This window comes from Globicephala melas, chromosome 1, assembly GCF_963455315.2.
Source record: "Globicephala melas chromosome 1, mGloMel1.2, whole genome shotgun sequence".
Classification (NCBI taxonomy): domain Eukaryota; kingdom Metazoa; phylum Chordata; class Mammalia; order Artiodactyla; family Delphinidae; genus Globicephala; species Globicephala melas.
In genome coordinates this window covers 149598258-149615613 of record NC_083314.1, presented here as the reverse complement: position 1 = coordinate 149615613, position 17356 = coordinate 149598258, and the positions used below count along the sequence as shown (strand labels likewise).

Here is a 17356-nt window from a genome sequence, read left to right as displayed (position 1 = left end):
GGAACAAAGGTCTCCCCAGCCCAGCAGCATTTGTGAAATTTGTTCTATCCACGGAGGTCTGTCCCACTGTGGTCAGGGAGTTGGTCCCTGGGGCCTGTGCAGGGGGCAGCAGAGGGTAGAGCCGTGGGTGGGGAGAGAGAAGAGGCCTGGATGCGAGGTTTGGGACAATCTCTCACCATGGGACTTGATGATTCCTTTTCCTGCAGGGCCTCAGCTTTCCCATCTGTACAATAGGGTGCTCTCTCCTGCTTTTGGTGTGGTTTTCCAACATCCACTGGGTACCTTCCACGTGCCTGGCCCTCAGCGCCCCCACTCTCGTGAGGGTTAAATAGACAGAGGCCACTCAGAGTGCTGGGGGCTGTGATGGAGGGGAGCCCTGGGGCTGTGGGAGCACAGAGAAGTCAGGGGAGGCTTCCAAGAAGAGGTGTCATCTGCACTGATTCTTGAAGAATGAGACTCTTCCTAGCTTGTCTTTTGCTCACCAACGAGGACAGAGGCCACATGGAGAAGATGTCTCCACAGAGGTCTGCTTCCCCCTGAGGTCGCAGGTGTATGAGGAGTGGCGTGGAGGGAGGAGCAATGTTTCCTGTACAGCCTGGCTCCAAACCCTGTGCACATGTGGAGCCTTGAAGTGGCTCTCCCGGGAAAGCCTAGGGAATTGTTTTTCCACTAAATTTAAGCCATTTAACATTTATTGAGCACTTACTGTGCACCATGATGGTAACTGGAAAAGGGCAATAGACAGTAGGTTTAGACAGGATTAGTAACTGTTTTGTGAAAAAGAAGACTTCAACCTGCCTGGAGGGTGTCGAAAGAGGGAGACAGAGGCTGGTGGAAGAGGATGAGGAGGGCATTGTGGTTAAGGGGACACTTGGAAGGAGGCCTTTAAGGATGGGGGATCTGATAGGCAGAGAGGAGCAGAGTGGGGGGCATCCAGGAGAACACAGGCCAAGGCTTGGGAGCTGGAACGTGTTTCGATGGTTCAGGAGCAGTGAGAGGGTGGGGAGAAAAGGAAGGCTGGAGGTCTTGTTTGCAGTCAGATCATGAAAAGCCTTAAATAGTGGAGTCAAACCCCAAGAGTCTCAGCACAGGGCTCAGCTCAGGAGACACCTCCTCCTGGAAGCCTCCAGGCCCATGCGTCACCTGGGCTCCTGTCAAGGCAGCGACCATTTTGTTTTTCTAGGCTATGCCGCTGTCTGGTTCACTGCTGCTCAGGGCCCGTTCCTGAGGAGCTGCCTGGAGCTTTTGATATTCAGGGGAGTCTGGTCCAGGCCCTCTATGCAGCCAGTGAGCTCCTGAGGCCCAGGGCCAGGTCCAGACCCGGTGTGGTTCCTGTGAGCCTGCGGTTCACTTCCCTGGCCAGGCTGGAGCAAGAGACTGGGGTATCACTGGGCCCCAAATTCCAGAGGATCCAGACAGTAGATCAAAAAGGGAAGAAAGCCAAGCTGCAGTTCAGAGAGAAAATCCAGGTCAAGAGCCTGAAACCAGAGACACCGTGGTCCAGGCCCCACCCCACTACAGGGAATCCATTTCCAATGGCCTTGGTGAAAGCAGGTCTGGCATCTCCAGGACCTGGTTCATCTCTGATTTGGACCCGGGCAGGCTCTGAGATTGGGGTAGCGGGTGGGAAGAGAGGGCAGGGCAGGGGGCAGCCCGTCAGCCCCTGCCTCAGCCCTCCCCAGCCCCCCTTCCCCCTGGCTTCAGCTTCTCCAGGGTTCTGCTCACGGTGGACAGGCTGCTGCGGGCTCCTGCGGGAGAGACCAGGACAGGGCTTGCTGAGTAGACAGGTCCCGGGTCAGAGCCACCCAGAGGGACCCGGGGTCAGAGCGGGCTAGAATGGGGAGGGAGGGAGGCGTGGATGGTCAGAATGGCCCTTTTGGAGGACAGCAGCATGGTGTGGGTGTTAGAGGCAGGACTCGGGGCTGAAGGCCTGGTTTCTGGCTGCACCACTTCCCGGCTGCCTCACGTAATCGCCCTGTGCCTCAGTTGCCCCATATATAAAGTGGGGCTAATTATAGCACCTGCCTGTTCTGAGAATGAAACAAATTAACATAATTATAGCACCTGCCTGTTCTGAGAATGAAACCAATTAACACATGGAAAGTGCTGGGCAGGGTGTCTGGAATAGGCACTTCTACTGGCAGCAGACACAGGATGGAGGCATCTTTGAGAAACTCTTGCTCTGGCATCCTCCAGTGTGTGGGGATGAGGGAGGAGGGAGATGCCCAGTTTCAGGTACCCGCTCTGAGAGCTGGATTCCACAGTGGAAGAGGAGAGTGAGAAAATAAGCGGGCATGGGGCCTAGGGCAGGGAAGGGGGCAGTGCGGTGTCATGCTGGGCCTGACAGAGAAACCCTGGGGACCAGAACAGCTGAGCTCAGCTGGGAGCAAGAAGGGTTCTGACTAAGCTCATGGAAGAAATACCCAACGCTGCTGCCTCCCTGTGATCGGAGAAGTCCCCTCTGCACTTCCCTCAAGGTTTCTCTGGGGCCCCACAGAGCTGTGCACCCAGAGGGGGAAGATGGCAGATGGCCTCTGGGATTTCTAGAACTTACCTTCTTTATTACCATTGGCGCTGGATCTTCCTTCCCCGTGGTCTGGCCCTGGCTGGGGGTGGATTCTTAGGCTCCCTATAGGATGAGACCACCCCAAGCCCCCTGGTTACCAAGCCATTCTCAAATCAAGTCCAGCTTTGGGAAGGGAAGGCCTTCCTGTTATCTACTCTCCATCCCTGCTGCTGTCTTTGCTCCACTACATCCCTTTACGTCTCCCACGTGATCTGAGCTGATCTGGGGAGAGGAGTGAAGGTGGAAGAAATGGGCCCTGGAAGGAGAAGGTGGCAGATTTTTATTTTATTTTATTACTATTATTTTTTTGCGGTACATGGGCCTCTCACTGTTGTGGCCTCTCCCATTGCGGAGCACAGGCTCTGGACGCGCAGGCTCAGCGGCCATGGCTCACGGACCCAGCCGCTCCATGGCATGTGGAATCTTCCTGGACTGGGGCACGAACCCGTGTCCCCTGCATCGGCAGGCGGACTCAACCACTGTGCCACCAGGGAAGCCCAAGGTGGCAGATTTTTAAGGAGGTGGAGGTCCCGGGGAGACCCAGGGATACATAGCCCCACAGGATTGATGGAGATGGGAGCGCATTTGTGGGGAGCTGAGAAGAGGAGGGGAGCTGTACAAGGGTCCTAAGGTCTCACACACAGCCAGTACCAGCGACACACGTGGGCTCGGCTCCACTGCAGAGTGGGCCACAGACTTAAAAACAAAGCGTCTCACCCGGTCCTCTGCTGGGGGCCGGGGAGAGGACTCACCTATCGTAGGCAGGATGCGGTCCAGGTTGAACCGAGCCTTCAGGAAGGGGTAGGCCAAGATGAGGAGCCCTGAGAAGAGAGACACAGAGGGGTTCCGTGATGGGGAGGGAGCCTGTTTAGTCTGAGCTGCATGAAGCTGTGGGCTGTGAGCCTGGGGGTGGATTATGGGTGAGCATGGGAGGAACCCCAGTGGCAGGGTTGGGACTGTGGGTGTGTAAATGCAGCCTGTGAGTGTGTGCGTGGGGGGTTCCCCAATACCCGGCCCCAGGAGGGGTTGGGGAGCAGTGCCTTCTGCGGAAGGGGCTACAGGCTGTGAAGGCCCAGGCTCCTGGCTCCACACCGCCCAGGTGATGAGCAGGTTGGCTTTCTTCCTTCCCAGCTGGCTGGAAATGGGCCCATTGACACTCCCCAACTCTCTGATGTCCCACCCTCCCCTAGGGCCCCCAGGGCAGGACTGGGGGTGCTCCTCAGTGTGCTCCTTTTCACCCAGACCTGGGGAGGGGGTAGCAGAAGAGCGGGTCCTGCTCTGCCCACTCCCAAGGGTCTGTGGCCCTTGGCCTGAGTTCACAGGTCCAGATGCCCAGAGCCCACCAGCCTCGTGCTTCTGCTTCTGCTTGTGGCCCAGGGCGGCGGAGTGGGGCGAGGGATGGTACCCAACACCACTGTGGGGAGGTGAGTGGGACTGGCCCAGATAGACGGATAGATGCCTGGACAGACAGATCTGCTGCTGCGACATTTGGGGAAAGAAAAGGAAGCCTTCTCTCTGAGCTAGATCCTGTCCTGGCTCAAGGAGGGTCCCACAGAGAACTCTGTTCTCTTCCACCTGCCCCCCATCAACTCAGCCCCAGCAGGCTTATGAGTCCCAACACTAACCCAAGAGCCCAGGGCTTGGGACTGGGAGCCGGAGCTGGAGTAGCCCAAGAGGAGTGGTCGCCAGCGCCTCCTCCACACCTGCTGACCCCTGCAGTGCGCTGCGGGAATCTCACCCCAATCTCCCTCTCCCTCCCCGTACCCGCCCCCCCCACCATGGCTGCCTTGCTCACACCTCTTGCTTCCATCCTCCCCAACGAAATTCCTGATGACCGAGCTCTTCCCTCCATTTCTCATTCACCTGACCATGGCCCCGGCTCCCTCTCCGAGCCCAGCACCTGCTCACCCACAGCAGCGGCACCAATAAAGATTCCACCCACGGCAGCTGCAGCTTTGGACACGGAGACACCAATGATGATGCTGCCGGCCACCAGGCCGAGGGCCACGCAGGCCAGCTGCAGGCAGCGGAAGTCTCTGCTGCTGATGGGGATGTCCATGCAGGCCCACCCGGGGCACAGTCTCCAGCCAGCGGAGCCTTTTCCCCTGAAGAGCCCTGGAGGTCTCAGTCCTCTTGGATGTCTCCTTGCTGGAGTTCCACCTTTAGGGAGGGAGTTTCTGGGCATTAAGATTCTGGGATGGTAACCCTTGGCTTTATCTGCAACCCTATCCGACAATAGTCTTAGCTAGGATCTCTCCCAGGTCGCCCCAGCTTACTCTTCCTCCCCTAAAGACCCCTGAAGCTGGAAGCCACTCTCGGAACTTCTGCCTGCTCACATCCTGCCTTGGTTGTCAGAGTTCTGGAGAGCTGGGACTGCCCCACGGGCTCCTCCCCTGTCAGCCTCCTCTCGGGAGAGCTCAGCCCGAGCTCCCCTGCCCAGGACCTCCCCTGCCCAGGACCTCCTGCCCCAGCTCCCTGGAGCCTGCTCAGCTGCCACTGAGCCTCAGCCTATTAAAGTTTAAAGCAATGGAGGTGGGAGGCGGGGCTGGTCCAGAGGACGTGGCTTCCTCAGAGATGCAGGCGGCAGGAGGTGCTGAGTTATTTATGAGGTTGCAATGTGAGCTGCTGCCCACAGGCCCACTAGGGCAGTCAGCCCAGGTTCCACTGTTGGTCCTGGATGGGGCAGGATGAGCAGGCGGCTTCACGTGCGGCTCGGCAGCCAGAGACGTGAGGAGACTCCTTGGCCACATGCTCAGGACCCACTCTGCTGTCCCTTTGGTTGGAGGTACACCTGGGGGCCTCTGCTTGGGGACTCAGAGACAGAGGCATGGAAGGAGACCTGGACGAGGCTCAGGAGACAGGAACAGCGACGGGGACAGGAGGAGGAGGGGAAGAGGGTCCTGCCAAGTCCCCTCGCTAACCCCGCCTCTCCCCCTCCCCCCTCCCATCAACCTCTGGGCCCCCAGGCAGGGCTGAGAGGTCCTAGTATGAGGACGATCTCAGGCGACCCTCTCCTCCTCAGGTAGGCTTCCTTTCAGTTGCCAGTGGGCTGAGAAGGTGAGCCCTTCCATCTGCCCTGGGATCCTGGGTGGGGGGGCTGACAGGGAAGAACAGTGGTGGGTGCAGGGGTGGGAGGAAACACATGCAAGCTAGGGGGCTAGGGTTGGGAAGAGGAACTGGCAGGGGCTGGGTGTCAGCAGTCGGGGTCAGGAGACGGGGACAAGGCTGGCGCCTCCTGACCTCTGGGCTGAGCTCTGCCCAGCCTGTCTGACCTACTTGCAGAAGCCACCAAGTCAAGGCCGGGCAGCGGTAACCCAGCCCAGCCCGGCCCCGCACCCCAGTGCCAGCCCTCATCGCTAATTGCATTCTCTGGCCGTTAATGAAACAGCACAGTTCCCAGGGTCCCATCACCAGCCCCACTGGCCTCTCTTTGGATCTCCTGTCTCTCCGCTCCATGTCTGCCGTCCGATGCAGCCAGGCCCAAGGCCTCTGGCCTCCACCTGCCTCCACAGCTCTTCCTGCCCCCGGCCCCCCCCCCTCCTCTGCGGCCCTTCTGCTAGTGTGTACCTGGCCTCTGCCATCTGGAGAACCCTCATCCTGCAGGACCCTGCAGAGCCATTCCTGAGGGCTCCTGAGTGGCTGCATCCCCACACTGAAATGCCTGCCACCTGTCTCCTCTGTAGACGGTGAGCCCCTGAGGGCAGGTTCAGGGCGTGAGCACCACTGAGTGGCCAGTGGGCACCCGGGCTGGGCTTCTGGACACAAGGACAGAGCTCGGGGAGGGCTTGGACCTGTACGACCACCTCAGGTCGGCAGAGAGGAGGGCCACGGGCACCATGGGACTTCTGTCTCTAACAGGAGGCTTTCCTGGGTGGGGGTAGGGGCCTGGGAAGGCCAGGGTCATCTGACTGAGCTTCAACTGAGGGAAGGCCCTGTCAGGAAGCTGGAGTGAGGCCTGGGCGGGGACACGTGTGAACTCAAAGGTTTGAAGAGAGGAGGGGTGACCGCAGAGCACCGATGGGCCCCAGGGCCATGTTCCCGGCCCCCATACGAGGAAGGCCCTGGAGGTGGGCATCCCAGCCACAGCTGCTGCTGCCAACATCCCCTGTGTCTCTCGCCAGGATGAGGTCTGATTATTCCTCTAATTAGGCATCAAATGACAACCCATGTCTCTGTCACACAATTTATCCCCCACTGACTAGTTTTAGAAGGAGCCATCAAAATAGTTGTCCATGAAAACGTGTTCCTGAGACATGAAGCTTTGGGAACCTGAACACCCTCCACAATGCCCGCCCCCCCCGCCCCTATTAAGTGTTTGCATAACTCTGGCCGGGCAGGGCCTGTGCCGGCTCCTCTCCTGGTGTCAGTCTGAGGGCGACGCTCCCATACCATCAGCAAGACAGAGGCTCCCCGGCCACATCTCCGAGGTGGGAACCTTGCACTGTGGGACTCACTTTGCTCATCTGGTGAATGGGGATGGGGATGGCAGGGGCCAGAGTCAAGGATGCCTGTGCATTGTGAGTTTCAGATTCCAGAACACCCTGACCTCTAAAAACTGGAGACAAATTCTAAATTAGAGTTTTCCTTTGACACTGTAAATCCCTCAGGGCACAGAGGCAGAGCAGAGCATATGGAGGAGAGACACATTAAGCCACTATCAGTTACAAGATCACAGAACCTCCCAGCTCCTTTCCAGAACAGATGGGGAAACCGAGACATGGGGAGGTGGAAGGACGGCTTGAGTCCATGATGGAACCCAACGTCCAGATTCCCCGCTCAGCTGGGAAGTACGCTAGCACATCTCTAAATTATCTTATTTGAGGTGGGAGGAATTGGCAACCCCATCATTAGAGGGAGACATGGTGTTCAGAAGAATCAGTCGAGGCCTGCGTCGTTCCCGCATGACAGGAGTGTCGCTAAAGGCTACTGGAAACTTGTGACGCCTGCTCCTCTGTTGATTACAAATGTAGAGAGGGAGACTTGCCAATTCTTTCCTCAATACTGGCCGTACCAGCTCTGAGAAAGAAAGTGCATGCTTGCCCTTGGGTGATGAGCTTACTGGCACAGGTGGATGAGATGGGAGCCCAAGGCTCTAGAGCCTGACCACCCCACACTTCCCCATCCCCAAGCTCAGAGCCCTCCTAGCTGAAGCCTCGGTCCTCCAGGCCCCCGGATCCAGAGTGTGGCTAGGCCGTGAGTCACTGCTGAACTCTGTCACAAAATCTCTTTGTCTGACAGGGAAGCCAGGGCTGGAGGGTGCCTGCCTATGCTCTTTCCTTCCTGGAAGCACCAAGTCCAAGGGTGGCATGGGGGTGGGGAGAAAGAGTGGGTGAAAAGGCCTCAGCTTGGTTTAGTTCTGTTTATTTTCCTTGAGGGGTGAGGACCCTGGAAAAGAACTTGATTAATTCACCGATCCCCTGGGGGACAGGCAGCTTTCCTGGACTGTTTGGAAGCTGAAGTCGGGGAAGTGGCTTCCAAGGCAACTGCTACCATGGCAACAAGAGTGCCAGCCGTGGGGGGACCTTGCTTCTCGCTGCTCCCCTCAGACCTCAGCAGCTGGAGCAGTTGGCATGGGACTAGGGCACTGCTGTTCACCAAGCTGGATCTGGAGAGGGGCAGTCAGCCAGAAGGGAGGAGGGGACCTCAGAGCTCAGGCAGGTGGACACTTGGAGGGAGAAAGACTCCCTCCCTGTACCTGAGCCCCCAGACGGAGCTCAGACAGGAGTCCTCAGGGTCCATTTGAATCAGGATGGGCTGGGGTCGAGGCCTGCCGAGACTGGATTTGAGGCAAGAAGCCTGAGGTCCAGGACACTCCAGCCCTCTCCTAAGGGCAGCCCGCACGTGAGCCCTAGAGCTGGGGCTCTGGCTGCCACAGTTCCAGGCCCCAGGGCCTCCCTCAGCATGTCTGCCTCTGCCCAGCAGAGCCAGGCACATGGCCTGGTCCCCAGAAAGGGCAAGGGACTTCCCAAGGTCACCTAGTGAACAGTGGTAAAGGAAAGACTAGGATCCAGGGCTCCAGCCCCCAACCTGGCTCTTCCCGTGGCATAACAGCTGCCCCGTGGGGACAGGGACCCCCACCAAGAGGGACAGAGCAGCCTGCCAGCAGGAGGATCCCACAAAGGGCCAGAGGCCAGCCCTGTGTGGAAAGGCCAGACACATCTCCACCCACACAAGCCAAGAAGAAGGTTTCCTCATCTCCATCACTGGGGCCCAGTTGAGCAATTATGCCCCAGGAGACAACAATAAAAGTAACTACAACCATCACGGCTACTGTAATATTTATTGAGCACTTACTATGTGTGCTTGGAACTGCTCTGAACACTTTACATTTATTAATTTGTAACTTTCACAGTAGCACCATGAGGTAAGCACTCGCCTCCCCCATTTTTGGTTTAAGAAACTGAGACCCTCAGAGATTGTGTAACTTGCCCAGGGCCCAAGGCCAGTGAGTGGAAGAGCTGGGATTTGAACCCAGGTAGCACAGCTCTGGGTATCAGGTCTCTGGGAAGAATTCCAGTTCTACCTTCCTAGCTCTACAGCTGTGGGCAAGCTATTTTTTTCCTTTTTCCGCTTGGCTCTTCATGTTAAGTGGGGTAAATAGCACCTTACCTCATATAACTGCTCTGAGAATTAAATGAGGTAATGCCTGTGAGCTTCTCAGAAAGCACTTGTTACTTAGTAAGCGCACAATGACGCCAGCAAAACCAAAGTAGGCACAGTAGCATTTAAGCAGAGCTGTGGATGAGAGAGGCCTTGCCAGGTGGACCTGGGGAGTGGGATGGGTGGAATACTCGGTCCAGGAAGCTCCTGTAAGTCACATCCCTGCTGGACCAACCTGGAGGATTGACCAGGGTGGGGCTGGAGTCCAGAGACAAAAGTCACACCCTGCTTCCCAGTCTCCAGGGACAAGGAGACTGGGTCAAAAGGCTCAGATTCTGCAGGCCAATTTATCCAGCCCATCCCACACCGGGTAGATGAAGAGGGGACGTGAGGATGGTACGGGTTCCTGCAAAGGAAGGACCATCAACAAAAAGTATGTCCTCGTTGACATGGAGGATTCACGGTGCAGAACACCTGGCAGCCTGGCCCATGACCTGTCCCCACAGGGAAGAGCCCCGCACCCCACCTCGGCTCTCTGCTCCCCCAGGGAGCAAAGCTGGCAGCAGTGCCCAGTCTTCTGCCCTGACACTCAGATCTCCCTCTGCCACCTCCTTGGGAATTTCTAAAGGCCCTCCCCATACAGTCCTCTGAGTCTGGTTCTGAGGATTACTAAGGCAATGCGCACAGAAGCCTTCTGCTTGAAGAACGTGAGGACTGTGGATCGAGGCGCCATTTTTCTTTGTTACTAACTCTGGCAGGACAAGCACAGTCCCAGGCACACGATGGAGCCTCAAGAAAGGCTTAGTGCTGCTTCAGACAGACGGGACTCTGCTCCACTTGGGTGGGTGGGCTGGGCTGGGTACAGGGCACGCCTGTTAAAGTGCTTTTTGAAGCCAGCTTGTGTGATGGTTGCTGACACGGCCTCTTCCACTGGATAGGGAGATCCTAAAAGGCAGAGGCTGTTTCCCACTTATCTCTGGGTCCTGGCACAGAAAAGGAGATTGACAAATGTTTGATGAATTTCATTTCCTCACTGAAAAAAGAGAAGCAATGATCTCTCCTTCACCTTGTGCTATATTTAGAGGTCTTGACAACGGGCACCCTCCCCTTGGCAGGACCCAGCCCCTCTCTAGAAGGCCTGTCTCCTCCTCAGGGTTGCAGGTGAAGAAAGGACCACCAGGAAGGCACTAGAATTTAAAACAGTTTTATTAAAATAAGCACAATGCATAATAGCATCCTTGTGTTGCAAAAACATCTGACATATGCAAATCGATTTTCTTAGATAACTAAGCAGCTCCGCTGATGCTCAGCTATCAGCTCCCCAGCAGAAGGCACCACACGGCTCAGACCAGGGTGGCTGGGCAGGCTCCGGACTGGCTCCACCTCAGGCACAGAGCTCCTCAGTGCCCCAGACCTGCGCTGCCCTCCACACCAGGCTAGAGGAAGGTAGCAGCAGACACACTGGTCTCTAAGTCACTCATCATCTGAACAGCTTAAAACCAGTTAGAGTAATAGGAAATAGCTCATTAAAACCTTCCAAATGCATGGAAATTCAGGAGAGAAGAATGAACCCTAAGAGCTCTGGAAAGTCCACGGGCTCACAGTGGGAGTTTAAAGTCTCATCTTTGTCGGAAGAGCACGGTTAGAAAAAATGCCAAATATTGTAAAACACGAAATAATACTGACTTCAGCAGCAATCCCAAACAAGGCAGAGGATGATAAATGACGGACACATTTTGGTCATGGCACAGAAAGATTATGTGCTTCTCTGAGCTATCGACTGGAAGACGGATCTGGCTTCCTGAATGCAGAAGGCTCCCTGCCCTTCCCTGAATCGAGGGGATGGCTTCCCTCAGCCACGGGGGAGGACGTCCGGAGGACAGAGGAAGGTGGAAGGACCGCCAGAGGGGGGTGACAGTGCAGGGAGAGGGAAGAGCCTCTGTCAACTGACGCTTCTCAAGGCTGGCTCCCTGAAGGCCACAGCCCCAGCCGGTGAGAGCGGGCTGGGCTGGATCCTCGATCCGCAGGCGGGTGAGCAGGTGGGCAGGAGCCCAGTAAAGAGATGTCCCTGCTGCAGGCAATTATGCAAAGTGACAAGTGATAGTTTTCCCTTTCAAAGACAACCCCTTAGGAAAAAGCTTTTTCCTTGAGGACTCTGGGGAAAGGAGGACGAGAGCCTTTGTGGATGAAAAGGCCTGGATGGAGCCGCAGAGCAGGCCCCTCACAGGTTTCCAGAGGGGCCAGGCCTGGGGCCCGGAGTGGGACAGAGCTCTGTGGGTGTCGGGCTCAGTTGCGTGTCTCCACTGCGGCCTGCCTGGGTCAGCGCCCTCCGGCGGGCCAGGCGTGACTTGGAGGGAGGGGAAAGCTTCACGGAGCAGAGGCCCTCGGCCAGCGCCTCCGACTCCTTCGCCAGTTCATTCTCCTCGTGCTGAGACAGCTGGCGGTTAAGGGCGATGGCCTCAGCCGCAAAGAGCGTCAGGTCCATTGTGCTGCTATTTCTGCAGGGATGGGGGGAGCAGAGAAGAGAGGGAGGCAGGGCTCAGTGGGGTCCGCCAGCTAGCTCCTCGACACCCGCACCAGTTGCTGCGGTTCTATGCTCCCACTGGATTTTTCTGAGCTGGCACAGGTTGCTCTCTGAAGTTCTTGCATGGGTTTGGAATCTGACTTCACTGGGGCTGGAAAGGCTTTGAGCCTCAAGGACAGTCTCTGGACTTAAGAGTTGGGACAAATGCCGCCTTCCATCCAGAGCCCCCTCTTCTGAGCCCTGCACACGCTCTACCAGAGGAAGGGTCACGCACTTGAAACTCACCCACGTACATCCCTCTCCCCCGTCAGGACATGGGGCTCCAAGAGCAGGGGCTGTGCCTTTACGTCTGTGTCCCTAGAACCCAGCTCAGGGCTAGCATGTAACGGGCACTCTGGGTTTGCTGAATCAGTTTTCTAAGGTGGATCTAAGGTTTGGAGGCTCAAGGCATCTGGATGCAGCTCTAAAGAATCAGGGAGGAGCCCAAGCTGGGCTCAAATGAACTGTGACTATAAAGGTGTAATACCTCCCTGTTTAACTCCCGGAAACTGGCCAGGAGGTTGGTTCCCAGAGGGATTCCCATGAGGCTTTATTTAGCCCTGGTCCTTGGGGAAGAGGGAGTGCTCACTGGGAACATGATCTAGTGTTAAAAGGCACTAGAGTCAAACACATCTGCGTTCAAAGTCCCACTCCCTAGGCTACTGTGTAGCCTTAAGTTAACTTGATTTATCTATTCCTCAGTTTTCTCATCTATAAAATGGGGCAATAGGAGCGCCCCTTTTTTAAATGTGTCGTAAAGCTTATGAGATTCAATATATGTAAAGTCCTTAGTACGATCCCTGGCGGGTGGTTAAGTATTTCCTATACAGTGGCCATTATTATTGTCTGTCTAGTAGTGTATATGACACTTGGTCCCTCTGCCTTACAAGGCCCCAGGTTCCTGCTACTTTCACCAACCCGCAGCAGTAGAAGGAAACCTTGCTTCGGGCTGTAAACAGTGATTTCCAGTTAGGGTTCATGTGGATCCACAAAACAGGTTTTTCTCCTGCAAACAGCCTAAGGCGGGATCTTAAAGCTGCTGGGGCAGGGGAAGCCATCCAGGTGGAAGAAGAGAAGAGAGGGAGCCAGACCTAGTGTAGAGGGAGACAAGGAAGAGGAGCAAGGAGAGGGAGGCCAGGAGCCCATTCACGAAGAGGATACCTGAGCCTAGAGATGGACTCCCCGTCCCCCACGGGGGGATGGGCCCCAGTGTGGCTGAGAGCGCGAGGGGAAAGTCAAAGCCAAATGAGCAAGGGCGTGGAGTGCAGCAGGAGCATTTACCTCTGGAGGACTTGCGGCGTGGGGAGTCCCCTTTCTGGAGCTTGCTAGAACGGGAAGGACAGATGTGTGGGTAAGCGCTGCTCCCTCTTTCAAGAGCTGCCCCCACCCAAGCCAGGGGAGTGGGCAGGTTACTAGAGGCTCGGGCCCAGCACAGGGACTTGCCCATGCATGCCTGCAGGGTCAGACCTTCCAAGGAGACAGAAAGCAAGGTACAGACCCCAACCCAGCTGCCTCTGCATGGAGAGCCCTCTCTTTACCTGGCAAAGTCCTAATCACCCTCCGAGACCCAGCTCCAGGGTCACTTCTCCCATGAGACAGTCCCCCTTCCTTGCTGCCCCCTAACCCCTGTCCCAAGCAGAGGTGGGTCCTTGTCCTTTGGTGCCCTGAACACTTTTTTTTTTTTTTTGCGGTACGCGGGCCTCTCACTGCTGTGGCCTCTCCCATTGCGGAGCACAGGCTCCAGATGCGCAGGCTCAGTGGCCATGGCTCACAGGCCCAGCCGCTCTGCGGCATGTGGGATCTTCCCGGACCGGGGCACGAACCTGTGTCCCCTGCATCGGCAGGCGGACTCTCAACCACTGCGCCACCAGGGAAGCCCCTGAACACTTTTGATAACACTTCTGTCGTACTATCCTATCATTTATTCCCTTGGTTCCCTCTCCCCATCAGAACATGAAGATAGAGCTTGGGTCTCGCTCCTCCCACTACTGCCAGTGTCTGGCATGTGGTAAGCGCTCAGTGGTGCAACACTTGGGTGGCTGCAGCAGCTCTTGGGTGGTTGGGAATCAGCCACTTGGAGACCCATGGATGGGGTTCCCACCTGTAACTGGGGCTGGCAACACTTGCTTCCTTCCCCTGAGGCTGGCTAGGGACTGGCAGACCAAGAAGACACAGTAAATCACAGGAGGTTTGGCAGACCCTTTGGAGGGACAGAGGTCTGGTATCATGATTAACTGAGGAGGATGGTTAAAAATGTTTTCTAGTGAAGACTTGGAGCTTTCCTTTGGGGAAAACACCAGCCTTTGCCTTTCAGGAAAGCTGCAGCCAGACCCCAGCAGCACAAGAGGAACCTATGAGCCCCCAATGCAGCCGCACAGCAAGCAGGGTGGAAAGGCCTTGTTTCTGCGCGCTCTCAGCTAAGGAAATTTCTGTATAAGGGGATGGTGCTACCATCCAGGCTGCTCCCTCTGCTGGGTGCCTCTGCCAATAGTGGGACGCACATGGACAATCTCCCAGAGGCCTTTTCCATTCCAGAGGGGCATGCGCTGCCTGGGGCTTAGTCTGTGGCCAAGGTTAGAGCCCAGTCAGTGATATCTGTAAGGCACTCGGTGTGGGGTTAGGCCAGGGGTCAGTTCAGTTCTACGTGCACAGGGGTTGATGCTGCCATCCGGCTCCCTCCAGCTGAGATCAGCCACGGGGGTGTGAGAGCTTCCTCATGCCTTGCTGCAGCCCTGAAGAGGTGGACGCCCCCACCCCCCCAACCAGTCACTCACCCCCTGCACCCACGGGTGCTGCAGAACTTGGGCGGCACTCAGTCTCTGTTTCACGTCTCGAACCAGGAGCTTGGAGATGAGGTCTTTGGCCTCGTTGGAGATATGAGCCCAGTCCTTGTCAGGAAACTCATACTTGCCTTCCTGGATGCTCTCAAACAGCTTGTTCTAGGTAAGGAAAATTCCTACTGAGGCCACACTGGCCAGGGGATGGGCAGAGTGTGCCTGTCATGGTCTGATCATGTGGGTCCAGTCGATCTCAGCTGCACCTGCGGCTAGTGGCCTGGGTATTTCCCAGACTAGGGCCCCTTCCCCAACCCCCACCCTCCCCTAAATCATCCAACCACACAGAACGCCCTGGGTGGGTGAGATGGCAATGCTACTTGGAGGGCCAGGTGGGTGATGAGTGAGGAATGTCAACTAGAGAACAATGCCCAATTCCTCGGCCTTTCATCCAGGGCCCTCCATCCAGATGACCGGGCTCATCTCCCGCCACCAGAATCCTTATCCTTCCTCTTCCTCCCTCAACATACACCACTGTTTCAAACCTCCTATCTTTGCTCGCGCTGTTCCTTCTACTTGCATTTCTTGCCTCTCTTCCCCTCCTGGAGGGGGCCAGACTCCTCCTTTGAGACTCACTCAGCTCAGGAATGATATTCTCTAACAATCCTCCCCTGAACTCCTCTCTGGACTGAGGGCCTGATGATCTCCATCTCACCTGGTGGCTGCTCTTGGACTGAGAGGGAAGGGCACGATACACCCCATTCCAGATCAGGCACAATCACCAAGCCCAGTCCTGCTTGGCCTCCCCCAGCCACCTGACCTCCCAGCAGGCCCTGTGCTCACCTGGCACACTGTGCAGACCTCTCCCCGGTCCCAGCCACAGTCGGCTCCGCAGTGACCCACAAAGGGCGGGTAGCCACTCAGCATGATGTAGAGGACCACACCCAGGCTCCACAGGTCACAGCGCTTGTCGTAAAAAGTGGCCTTATCCGTGAAGACTTCTACCACCTCAGGGGCCATATATTCTGCAGAGCCACACTGGGCAGGGCCAGAGGTGGAGATGGGGAAATGGCAGAGAAGAGAGAGGCTTAGTCACAGGGAGGGGACCGTAATGGGACTTGAGCAAGAGGATGGAGTTGCAGAGTAAGAAACTGTCGACAAAGTTGGCCAGAGAGCTTGACTGGTGCCACCCAGGCACTTAGAAAAGCTGGGCCACTGGACATTTGTAAACTGAGTCCTGTCATTCCCCACAATCCACAGGACCAGTTAGTTCCAGGTCACCTTCTTATCTTCTCAGGTCCTTCTCCAGTAGGCAGAGACCCTTGGTCAAGAAGCTCCAGGAATCTCTCCCTGCCCTGGCTCTCTGTAAACAGTCACTCAATGAGCAGATACTTCAACGTACCAGGAGCACAGCTCTCGGGAAGAGATCCAATTCCATAAAGCAAGGATTTCTTTCTTTCTTTTTCTTTTTATAAATTTATTTATTTATTTTTGGCTGCGTTGGGTCTTTGTTGTTGCGCACGGGCTTTCTCTAGTTGCAGCGAGCGGGGGCTACTCTTGGTTGCGGTGCGCGGGCTTCTCATTGCGGTGGCTTCTCTTCTTGCGGAGCATGGGCTCTAGGCATGCGGGCTTCAGTAGTTGTGGCTCACGGGCTCTAGAGCGCAGGCTCAGTAGTTGTGGCACACGGGCTTAGTTGCTCTGTGGCAAGTGGGATCTTCCCGGAACAGGGATCAAACCTGTGTCCCCTGCACCGGCAGGTGGATTCTTAACCACTGCGCCACCAGGGAAGCCCAGCAAGGATTTCTTAAAGTGAAGTCCTGCCAAGCTTCCCTGCTAGCTTTGAGCATGGAAGAATAAGAATCTAGAATTAAGAGACCATCAAAGCTAGGAGAGCTCTTAGAACAAAGCTGATCTCCTCACTTCTCCCATTTATGGATGGGAAAACCAAGGACTAGAATGGGACAGGGATTTGTTCAAGCACATCAGTGGTAAACCCAGGTCAAGAATCCAGGAGTCCTTCCTCCCATACTTGCATAGAAGACTGCTGATAAAAACAAAACAAACTCTTTTTGCTTCCCTCTTCATTATTTCAGGCTCACCAGGAGGCAACCCTCCCCACAGCCTCGCAACATACACAACTAATTTGACGGGAAGATGGTGAGTGGAGAAAGGACATTTTCTTTGTTATTGGCAATCAGAGTTAATGCCTTTGAGAATAAGGTAGTTCAGTGTAGTAGAAGCTAATACAGAGACATCTCTAATAATGTTGCTTAGAATGAGACATGGGCATATTTTAAAACGTCTTAAAAAAAGATTATTAAGGACTTCCGTGGTGGAGCAGTGGTTAAGAATCCGCCTGCCAATGCAGGGGACACGGGTTTGAGCCCTGGTCCGGGAAGATCCCACATGCCGCAGAGCAACTAAGCTCGTGCGCCGCCACTGCTGAGCCTGCGTGCTGCAACTACTGAGCCCGCGTGCTGCAACGAAGAGTAGCCCCCTGCTTGTCGCAACTTGAGACAGCCTGCGCACAGCAACAAAGGCCCAATGCGGCCAAAAAAAAAAAAAAAAGGAAAACTCACTTTTGAAGTGTGCAAATCTCAAAAGAATTATAATAATTACAGTATATCCAGTATGTACAAGAGATGTCTTAGTAAGAAATAGCTCCCAGCAGCACCATCTGGGCAGGAAATGGGAAGTAAGAGAAGCAACAGGATAACTCAGCCAGGCCCTTACGTGCAAAGACCTCTCAGTTCTTGCCACAGAGGCCACGCTCCCTAACCTTCACCATAAGGTGGACATGCCCCGACTCCGCCATGGGAATGGGAGCTGTCCACATGCTCATATGCAAGAGTG

General features: G+C 55.8%; 2 protein-coding genes across 5 annotated transcripts in view; both read right to left on the bottom strand.

Annotated features, from left to right (window-relative positions):
* Positions 1-1668: 1668 nt before the first annotated feature.
* Positions 1669-4625, bottom strand: KNCN (kinocilin). The gene is made up of 3 exons (XM_030870392.2): positions 4475-4625; positions 2555-2629; positions 1669-1748 (listed from the first exon to the last, which is right to left on the bottom strand). The coding sequence occupies exons 1-3, from the start codon at positions 4623-4625 to the stop codon at positions 1669-1671; spliced, it is 306 nt and encodes a 101-aa protein (XP_030726252.1).
* Positions 4626-10354: 5729 nt separating this feature from the next.
* MKNK1 (MAPK interacting serine/threonine kinase 1) overlaps positions 10355-17356 on the bottom strand; it is a 42962-nt gene continuing 35960 nt past the window's right edge. For 3 of the 4 annotated variants that reach the window (XM_030870040.2, XM_030870041.2, XM_070045288.1), the window contains 4 exons: positions 15347-15541; positions 14504-14668; positions 13011-13054; positions 10355-11664 (listed from right to left, as the gene is read on the bottom strand). In XM_030870040.2, coding sequence (XP_030725900.1) covers positions 11388-11664; positions 13011-13054; positions 14504-14668; positions 15347-15541 — 681 coding nt within the window. In that variant the 3' untranslated portion in view covers positions 10355-11387. The remainder of the gene's footprint in view (positions 11665-13010; positions 13055-14503; positions 14669-15346; positions 15542-17356) is intronic. The other variant, XM_070045290.1, reaches the window with a different exon arrangement.